The sequence below is a fragment of the Aedes albopictus genome, chromosome 3 (genome assembly GCF_035046485.1).
Source record: "Aedes albopictus strain Foshan chromosome 3, AalbF5, whole genome shotgun sequence".
NCBI classification, from domain to species: Eukaryota; Metazoa; Arthropoda; class Insecta; order Diptera; family Culicidae; genus Aedes; species Aedes albopictus.
In genome coordinates, this window is record NC_085138.1 from 446,964,560 (window position 1) to 446,975,758 (window position 11,199).

The 11,199-nt window shown below is 40.0% G+C and overlaps 1 protein-coding gene across 1 annotated transcript in view; it reads right to left on the reverse strand.

Annotated features, from left to right (window-relative positions):
- LOC134289926 (putative polypeptide N-acetylgalactosaminyltransferase 9) overlaps nucleotides 1-7,291 on the reverse strand; it is a 29,666-nt gene extending 22,375 nt beyond the window's left edge. Inside the window, exons 1-3 of the mRNA XM_062856737.1 lie at nucleotides 7,035-7,291; nucleotides 6,392-6,959; nucleotides 6,145-6,309 (exon numbers count right to left, since the gene is read on the reverse strand). Of these exons, the coding sequence (XP_062712721.1) occupies nucleotides 6,145-6,309; nucleotides 6,392-6,959; nucleotides 7,035-7,046 (745 nt within the window). The 5' untranslated portion in view covers nucleotides 7,047-7,291. The remainder of the gene's footprint in view (nucleotides 1-6,144; nucleotides 6,310-6,391; nucleotides 6,960-7,034) is intronic.
- Nucleotides 7,292-11,199: the final 3,908 nt, after the last annotated feature.

Sequence of the window (11,199 nt, forward strand, 5' to 3'; positions counted from 1 at the left end):
TTCGTGTTATCAAACACTGCAACGCTGTTAAAGGTTTATCATCGAACACTTTCGATATTGGATGGGTCAGTACTAATCGTTTATGCACGAGTTGAAAAGTACGCAACAATTTCAGCTTCTGTTTTGTCACCAACAAACAAATTGAGATCATGCCAATTACCATTATCTGTTACCAGTTGGGATATAAAGTAATCGTCACGCCTTCTTTGTTACTTGTCGTATTCTTTTTTTGTCTGACAATTCTCCACGGACTTGCACAAAAATTAAAACGATCGTTTTTTAGCTAGAATGACCATTTTCCAACGTAGAACTTTTAATATTTCCAACTTTTGCAAAAAAAAAAAAAGAACGGCCTATTATGCAAAGTGCCAAATTTCAAAACCCCGATAGTTGTTCTACACAAAATCGGTGATTCCAGAACCCTAAAGGGCGAAATAAAAAAAACGAAATGATCGTGCACAAATTAGACATTTTTCTTAACCCTAGCTGCGCATTGGGATCGTTATGACCCAGACAGGCATATTGAGCGTGCACTACGTCAGCACGATGAGCGTCGGCTAATGCACGAAGAAGGTTAATATCACAGAAACCAGAAAAGATATCGACATTTCGAGATCAAATTTCACCGATTAGGATTCTAGAATCACCGATTTGATTTTTTTAATAAGCCCCACCCTAATGTAGATGCACAAAAACGTCAATTAATGGAAGTTGAAGAACCCACATTTTCATAACTAGGCACTTATGGACTATGTGGATAAATGGTGTTCCATTTAAAGTCATTATAATACATGATAAAGCATTGTATTGCGAAAGGATAATTATGGGTTATTATAGAAACAACAGTTGTTAGACATTTTATCACTGGTACAATACTGGTAGAGTCAGCGTAGTAAATTCCATAATTAGCACACCCGAAAACAGGCGATATAGTATTGATTAATTTAATTTCTAAAATAAAAATCAAAACAAAAAGTGCTTGTTCCCTTCTGTTTTTTTTTTCTTTTCAGTAGGGAAGGATCATGCTGAAAATAGGACCAGTAGAACAAATTACCACTTGATACCAAAAATAACTTTCCATTTTTTTTTTAATAATCACTGTTACTGATATCCAGGGTTGCCACATTTAAATCTGTATTTTGCCTTTCAAAAATCTTTTCCATCTGTATCAGCATTTTTTTCTGAAAATCTGTATGAAATTCTGTAAGTTTTTGGGAAAATCTGTATAATCTGTATCCTTTTTAAAAATCTGTAATATTGGTATACAGAATTCTGCATAAAAATCAACGAAAAAATCTGTATGATTACAGAAAAATCTGTATATGTGGCATCCCTGCTGATATCTACTGGCATAGTTATTGCCCATATTGGCATAGTCGATGTAACCACCAGTGGCAATACCACCGTACAAAATCTAATATCTAACGCGTGTACATATTTGTGGCCAGTTTTATTAAAAAGATCACAAGATCTAACCCTTAGCTAGATGCCAACGCGGAAAAAATCTTGAACTTTATATTTATTCATTGTTAAAATTCCAAAAGTATGTTAAAAAGTACAGTGGCGCTTACATCGACTATGCGAATATGGGCAGAGTACTATCACTCTTGTTTGATTGATTCTCAATCTCACTTTGTTGATAGTATCATAGTCCATCATATCCATAGTCCATATCACTATTATCATTACCAGTTACATATGTCAAGTTGAAACTGCTTTTAAAGGAATCACTAATTAAAAAATGTCTCACATCCCCAATCAGAACAATGATTTGCTTGTCATTTCTTCCCAGTTTGATTACTCATTCAAACAAGGAACAAGAGGCCTCACATATAAACAGAACCCGGATTTGAACACTTTTTTTTTTTTTTTTTCCTCCCCTGTTGGGGAAATTAAGCCACTGCGTCCAATAGGCTGAACTTTTGTGGCATGTCCCGTTTTGATATTCGCATCTAGCCAGCTAATTACCATGTGTCAAGTAATCAGCTACTGCCACGACGCGTCGTCTCCCAGTCAGGTGCAATGGAATTAATAAACTCCAAGACCTTCCCAGGTTTTGCAGACCAGATCTCACTGGGTTGCAAGCAACCACTATTTAGAAATCTTTGCCTGCGCGTGTATAAAGCACCACAACTGCAAAGCAGATGTTCCGAGGTTTCACGTTCCGTATTACAGAAACGACAGATATCACTCTGAATATGGCCAATATTTTTCAAGTGATACCTGCTCGGGCAGTGTCCAGTTACTAGGCCAGTTTATGTACATAGAGCTCTCTTGTTGAGCTCTAAGAGCTTTTTGGTTTTATAAGCATTTGGTGTTATAAATCGTTTTGACTGATTGCAATTTTTGACGTCCATCCAATTGGATATCACCCTCTGCTCAGCCCAGCGTTTCAGGTCCATTTTAATTGTACAGTTTGATATGCCGGCTGTTCGGGCTCTAAAGAAGTTGATCATCAATATTAATTTCTATTCCCGATCAGCCTAGATAGCCGTGTAGTGGCGGTAGCAGTTACCTCAACTGGCTAAGAATATCACTACGGATTGCCTAATCCGGTGGTAGAAGTCCACCAAACAAGCGACCCCTAATTCATGATGTTAAGCGTACCGTGCCTAGGAATGAATGGTTAGGGGGGTCCAATAAAAACTTAACCGTGAACGGAGCCTGTGGAGTACCAGGGCACCCTCCACAGTATGTTGCCCTTACTGTGTTAAACGGAGCAATGACGCAGTGGACCTTATTTGTCTCCGTGATAATCGGCCACTTTTCTTACGTCTCAATTCCGAGGCTTAATAAAAGTGGGTAAATGATTTTTTTTTATGGCAGGAATTAAGTTCGTACAGGTAAACCTTCATCACGCAAAAGGTGCTTCTGCTATGTTGAGTCGAAGGTTTAAAAAAGAAGGACTGGAAGTGGCGCTTATTCAAGAGCCGTGGTCCAACAAACGAAAGATTCTTGGTGTTCTGACACAAAATAGTAAACTATTTTATGATGAGCAACAAGATTCTCCCAGAACCGCTGTCTTAGTACGCAAAACGTTAAAATGCTATCCTATTACAGAGTTTATCAGAAAGGACATTGTTGCGGTCATGGTAGAGGTACCAACCACTAGAGGTAAAACTGAGATCGCTGTGGCTTCAGCTTACTTTCCTGGTGATGTTCCTGAGGTACCTCCTCCTGAGATCGCATCATTTGTTCAATTCTGTAAAGAAAACAACAAATCGTTTATCATTGGCTGTGACGCCAATGCGCATCACACGGTTTGGGGTAGTACGGATATTAACAGTCGAGGTGAGTCACTATTAGAGTATCTGTCTTCCAACAATATAGACATTTGCAATAATGGTGATAAACCTACTTTCTCAAATGTAATCAGACAAGAGGTCTTGGATCTAACACTGTGCAATGCTGCAATCTTTGACAAGATCACAAACTGGCACGTGTCAGATGAGATTTCTCTATCTGATCATAAACACATAATCTTCAATTGGAGTGGTGGAGATTACTCTAGAACCGCATTTAGAAATCCCAGGAGGACAAACTGGGATCAATATGTAGAATTGTTGAATACGCATTCATTTACAATGGGAGAAACTATTGATTCAACCCAAAAGTTGGAATCATTTTCTCAAAGGGTAAATGAAAGTATCATCAATTCCTTTAACGGAAGTTGTCCCACCATACAATCGTCTTCTACTAGAGACGTGCCATGGTGGAACTTTAAACTGGATCGCCTTAGAAAATTTTCTCGTAAAATGTTCAATAGAGCGAAACAAACGGGAGATTGGACTCAGTACAGGAAAGCCCTGACTGAGTACAACAACGAAATACGAAAATCTAAAAGAAAGTCTTGGATGCTGACATGTGAAAACATAAACAGCACTCCTGTAGTTGCAAGACTACAGAAAACGCTCGCAAAAGATCATTCAAATGAATTGGGAAACCTGAAGCGCGACGATGGAGCTTTTACCAAAACTCCTCGTGAAACTTTGGATTTAATGATGGAAACCCATTTTCCGGGTTCGGTTCTAAGTGTGGATTCCAATGATACTATATCTCTGGAAGGTAAAGGATGTCCTAGTATAAACTCTTCGGAGTCAACTAGGACAATAAACACCACCTCAGATTTAGCTGATGAAATCTTCACGAAGGCCAGAGTGGAAAATGCAATTAGATCTTTTCAGCCTTTTAAATCTGCAGGAGTTGATGGAATATTTCCAGCACTGATTCAAAATGGAGAAGCGGTGTTGGTACCATCACTAATTGAGATGTTCAAGGCTAGTTTAAGATTGAATTACGTTCCATCAAAATGGAAACTTGTGAAAGTTATCTTTATACCAAAAAAGGGGAAGCGAGACAAGACGCATCCCAAAGCATACAGGCCAATTAGTCTTTCTTCAGTTTTGTTGAAGACTATGGAAAAGGTTTTGAAGGATTTTATCAATTCTTCTTACATAAAAGACCATCCCCTATCTGACTTCCAGTTTGCTTATCAATCTGGTAAGTCAACGGTTACAGCACTTCATTCGCTAGTAACAAAAGTGGAAAAAACGTTTTCAGCAAAAGAAATAGCTCTATGCGCCTTTTTAGACATAGAAGGAGCATTTGATAATGCCTCCTATTCATCTATGAAGCGTGCCATGGAGAACAAAAACTTCGACCAATGTATCATACATTGGATTTATACTGTGCTTGCAAAAAGAGAAATCACCTCTGAGCTGGGAAGTTCTTCTATAACAGTAAGGGCAACGAAAGGTTGCCCTCAAGGAGGAGTCCTCTCACCACTAATGTGGTCCTTGGTTGTAGACGATCTTCTAAGAAGCTTGAAGGAAAAAGGTTTCGAAGTTGTGGGCTTTGCAGACGATATAGTCATAATAGTGAGAGGAAAGTATGACGAAACTGTTTCGGAGAGAATGCAAAGGGCTCTAAACTATACACATTCATGGTGTATTAAGGAGGGCCTTAGCATCAACCCGTCAAAAGTCGTAATTGTCCCTTTCACTAGGAGAAGGAAGATCAGCCTAAAAGCTTTTCGGCTTGGAGGGATACAAATTCATCCTAGTGATCGAGTCAAATACTTAGGTTTGATACTGGATGCTAAACTGAACTGGAATGCTCAAATTGAGTCCGTGATCGGTAAGGCAACAAGTACGTTCTGGTTATGCTCCAAAACTATTGGCAGGAAGTGGGGCTTGAAACCAAAAATGATAATGTGGATTTATACTGCCATAATCCGCCCAAAAGTGACGTATGCTTCGTTTGTCTGGTGGCCAAAAACGAAAGAGGCTACCACACAAACAAAGCTTGCCAAAATTCAACGTCTTGCGTCCATTGCTGTTACAGGAGCGATGCGAAGCACTCCATCAAAAGCTTTAGATGCGATTCTCAATCTGCTACCTTTGCACGAGTACGTGCAATTAGAAGCAGAAAAGGAATTGCTGAGACTTGAACGAGTTGAAATGTTTATGCCAGGTGATCTTGTAGGTCACCTGAGCATTTCACAATACTTCCAAAATAGGCCAGTAATGAAAATGATTAAAGACTGGATGAAACCTGTGGAGCACCATGATGTTCCTTACAAGTTGCACGAAACAACTCGTGCAGATTGGGAAGTCGGAGGTCCCACTGTTCGTCAAGGGTCAATCAAATTCTTCACAGATGGCTCAAAAGTTGGAATAAAAACGGGAGCGGGAATCTACGGCCCTGGAATACAAATTTCAGTGGCGATGGGACACTATCCTACGGTGTTTCAAGCAGAGATTCTTGCTATTTTGAAATGCGCAAATATCTGCCTTGAGAGAAAATACAGATACGCAAATATTTGTATTTTCTCAGATAGTCAAGCTGCACTAAAAGCATTGTGCGCTTACAAATGTACTTCAAAGCTTGTCTGGGAATGCATTCTTTCACTGCGCAGGCTGTGCCAAGGGAATTCAGTAAACTTATACTGGGTTCCAGGTCACTGTGGCATTGAAGGAAATGAAATGGCAGACGAGCTTGCTAAAAGTGGTTCCACTTAAAACACTTAAAAACATTACCCAAATCCAAATCTAATCTGTCCAAATGAAGGAGAAGATAGCTCTGTTAAATTAGCATTAAACCGCACCCCAAATCCCCCGTTATCAGAGAGTAATAAGGTTATACCAACTGTGCACTCAACGTGGGCATCCAGGAACGTGATGATCTGCGCCGTGGTGTTCTTGGCCCCGAGCAAACGAGCCCGAATCAGCCCTTGCCGCTCGGGAGCTCGCAGGACCCGCACCTTCGAAATCGTTCGGAAGTACTCATCTAGCTGGGTTTTTGTGTGTGCTGCGTAAGAGGGAGAAACAAACATGCTGGTTTTATCATCACACACCACTTGTTCGTAATTAATTCTTGATTTACAACTTACGCAGATAAGAGCAGTCGTCGACGAGCACAATTTCCTTGACTAGATTTGGGGGTGATCGGTTCAGGATGGAATGAACGGTTCGCACTAGCACCGACCAGGCTTCATTGTAGAACACTATCACTATCGAAGTTTCGGGCAGATTATCCAGGAATCGACCCGGCTTCTTGCACCAATCGTCCCGAACATCTGGGAGCCGTCGCTGAACAGACATCAGATCCGAGAAGTACTGATTCAGCCCTTGCATATTGTAGCCTTGCTTCACCAGATCTGCCACTGCAGCGTCTGTAACTCCGAGCGAAACGGCGGCTCCCATATCTCCCGGAGGCGTCGGAAATCTCGGGTCCAACGTCTGCGACACATACTCGAACTTTGTCGACGGCTTTGTGATGACTTCACTATCCCCCACTGGTGATGGCTCTGTAATGTACACGACATTCGGAGCGATGAACCGTTGCCGAACCGAGTTCTGAAACGAAGATATCTCCCAACTAGATCCGAACAGCGTGAACAGACCAAGCACACCCACGACCGAGAAAAGTGCGCCAAGCAGCCATTTCTTGCTGTACGCCTAGATGCAGATCCACAAAGACACAGATTAATCTATATTCCTGACACCTTCCCCGCAAGAACAGCTATTAATTACCCGTATAATCATGATTCACACACTCTTCACTGTCGTGCCGCCCGCGAGAAACTGAAATGCTAAACAAGCTCGTCGACAGTTCAATTGGACAGGCTGTCGAATACGGTGGACGTTATCGTGTAGGGCCGCTGTCATACCTAGTCGTCACTCAAGATAACACCAACGACGACGACGACGACGACGACGACTGCGAAACTGTTGTGTCTCCCTTCGAACAAGCGTGCTATTGCTCTGCTTTCGTCAGCAAACTATATGGATTTCAATGTCATAATAACTGTAGTGGCTGGACGGGTACCTACAGCGAGCAAGCGATGGCATCCCACCGCACCACCGCCGTTGACGAATGTATACCTCGTATAGGTATTATGTTTTATCCAAATGTGCAAACAATCTGTTGTTGACTTTGGGGCTCTGTTTTTAAGCCAAGTTTATCATTTTCTCAGGAGCTTCCTCAGAGCCAGACGTGTTGTTCCGCTAATCTACGCAAAACTGTCCCATAGATTGATTATAGGGGCGTGGGTGATAAAATGAACATGAAAAACAAGGTTTAACAAGCTTAAGATATGTTATAATCATTATAAATTGTTCAATTCTGGTATTCCGTTATAAATTCTCAATACAAAATGTACATCATATAAATACTCTTGAAAATCGTTTAAAATTATTATAAACGACGACAGTTTTGTCTGGTGACTGTTACATACATAGCAGTAATATCAAACCGAGTATGACAGCTTAGGTATATGCAAAACCAAAAGTTTGAAACCAAAAATGCAACATACCAAAAGACATATTATATGAACAACTCTTTGTGAATAGGAAAACTACCCAGTAAAAAACATCCACCGAAGGAAGAATACGCCTCTCTACGCAGTCATGAAATAATAACAAGTACCTCGAATAAGACCCACAAAGAAAGAAAAAAAAAACGAGGTAGGAAATATCAGACATGGACCAAGCTTAGCATGTAAGACGCATAAACATTGCAGGTATCTTAGGTAAATGTAATTTGTGATAATTTAAGGACTGTTCAATTTATTTATTTTATCATTAGTTTTGATGATGATGATGATGATGATTGTGTACCCACCATCAGCGCAAGGATTACCTATGGCTGCAGAGTCATACCGGAACGGAATGATCTACCTGATGGTTTGTTGTAGCAGGGTAAGCTAAATTCACTGGAGACCTTCGGAAAACAACATGATAATTGTTATCTCGTGACAAAGTCTGGCCACCCCACGAACATTTGCCCGGAAACCAGTTCATTTAACTTCCTTAGGCTACCCCTCCGAAATCCCCATATATGTCATGTTCAAATATAAAAAGTAATAAGGAACGAACTCACCGGGTAATCCTGACCAGCTGGTTTTCTATGTTTGGCTTTGGTCTCAGCATGCAAACGGTCCAACCATATTAAATGTGCACTCGTTCACACCGCTCGTTGATTCTCCGATCGTCCATCGAAGAATCCAAAAAAAAATACATAAGCGAGAATACCCGACGCACTGAAAAACAATCTCTTGGATACTAGCATTTCCGAACTCGGAATAACGACGAACACGAGCACCACGATGCGGGCAATGTGGTTTCTTGCCACCGAGCCATCGTCGATCGTTTACACAAAGTGCGAACAAAAAACACAAAGAAAAATACGAAAACGCGGGAACGACGAAATGCGGCAAGTTTCAGCCTCCGCGCCCTGCTTGTCACTGTTTTTATTTTATCATTAGTTTTGTGCATAAATTCCATGTGCCATTCTGAAAGTTCATTATATAAGTCATAAACGTTCAAAGTATCATTACTTTCGGTTCATTGAATTCAAAGATATAACAGTCCAAAGTTGGCTTTCGAATAATAAGTCTAGTCTAGTCTAGTCTGCACATACACAGCCATTCATTGAAAGAATCCTGGAAAATGATAAAATCAACTACTTCTATCATTTTTGTTGTCATCATCAATACTTGCAACGCATCATAAATGCATTACAAGTAGGTATTGAAGCGGCCAGGCCTACTGTGCAGCGTCATTGAATACAATTGAGGGGGTTAGAAGCAAAGGGGTGTAAGTGACAAAAATCCACTTTCAAGTAAATGAGGTTTAAACTTTTTGACCAATTTTTCATCCCATACGAGTTTCAAAATCAACCCATTTTTTTCTGATTTATTATATTTTTTCCATTCATCGTAGAAACAATCTAAAAAAAGTTCCTGAAAGCTTGAAGTCTGAAGATTTTTATGATATGTTCAGCTCAAAATCGACAAAATGGTCACTTACACCCCTTTGATTCTGGGGGTATAGTTCTGTATAGTATGGGGTATAAAAGTGATGCATAAACGTTGGGAGTGACTTTGCTAAGAAGGTTAATGTCACTCCGTTGAAGCTGTTTCTCTTGGGATGGGACATCGGCATTTATTCCACATGCCCTAGCTCGAAAGCTTAGGCTTAAGCGCTATTACTCGCTCTCTGAAACGAGAAGAAGTTCTGATCCCATCCCTTAACGCATACAAGCTAAATAGGTATTATGAAATAAATATATGCAAAAAGAAATAGGAACATTCTCACCAGGATTTCGTTATTTAGGATTCTAATACCACTGTGATAAGAACCATCTCTGACCAGAAACATGAGGGAACGATGTATCAGGTTTTAATCAACGACGAAGGCCACAGGTATTGTCACACGCTATGTCCAAAGGGAAGTATTATGAAAATTGAATGTACCTCAAATGTTATTCCACAGGATCGTAGGTTTGGACCTCTAGTTTCAGAATCTGTGTGGTTTAAAATATTTCATCTTGGGTTTTTCGATTTTTTTCGATTTGTTTGATTTTTTCCCTATTTTTCCATACAAATGGTGAAAATAGTCATTTTAAGGTTAATTTCATCCCATATAAAAATGTATGTGAAAAAAACCCAAGATGGATTATTTTAAATCGCACATATTCTGAATCTAGAGGTACGATTCTAGCGAATAACCTTTGAGGTACATTCACTTTTCATAATACTTCCCTTTGGACATAGCGTGTGTCACCTCTGTTTTCTTCCTTTTTCCGTCCAGTTCTAATCACACGCACTCCATAAGAAAGAACGACCTGATTCCGCGATACTGTTTTCAACTTTGAACGCCGCTCGATTGTTGAAAAACAAACATTTGTATCACTAGCAGAATAACAATTGCAGCAAAAACTCATTCTTCTAAAATCATCAATTAAAAAAATATATTCACAGCAGCATGTGTACTCTTTCGCCTGCCGAATCGATTAGCATGTGGAGGCCCTATAAATCGCATGAGAGGAATTCCAACACTTTCTTTGCAGCAACACTAATCGGGGAACTGATCGGAACCGAAGCAATGCTCGCGGAAACTATCAGAAATCTTGACAAAAAAATCCGCGGGCAGATCACTACCAGCCGTTTTGCAAATCTATCGGCCGAACGGAACACCACGCATCATCGAGCAAAAAGTGACAGTGAAAGACGATTTCCAAGTGGAATGAGATTTTGCTGAACAAATGAATATTTCACGAGAACGCAAAAAAAACAATGACTAGAAAAATTTGAACTACCGTCCGCGTGCACTGACTACTACTGGCTATCGAATAATTATGCCTTTTTCTAGAATATTTCTAACTTCATGTAGAATGGCCCGATCTTTCCCAAATTTGGATCATTGTTAGAAAACTAGTTGACCAAGGTACAGTTAAAATTAACTATTTATTTATGTAAATTAGAACTTTTAGAGGACTTTTCGAAAAATGACAGCTAATTCACCATTTTTTTTGAAAAGTGAAAATGTTGCTTCTCCCGATCATTTTGTCTACCCCCTGTAGGACAAATTGAACAGTAGGGGAAAGTGGGGTAAGATGTCATTTTTGAAACTTTCATCGTTTTCAAAGTGGTAACAAGAACTAAGCAAGATTTGCTTGATACTCCAGCAGAAACATTCACGAAACTAATGCATTTTCGGAAGTGGTGAAAAATGGCCATCTGCCATGGGGTAAGATGCCACTTGATAAAACAATCATAAATTACGTCCATAATTTTCCGAGCATTTCAGACCCTTCCACCCCTATCCTGCTTTTTCGTATACTCAGTACATGGAGTGTCAGACCCCTTTCCCCTTAAACGATGGTCGTTATATTTGAATGACGTGGAACGGATCT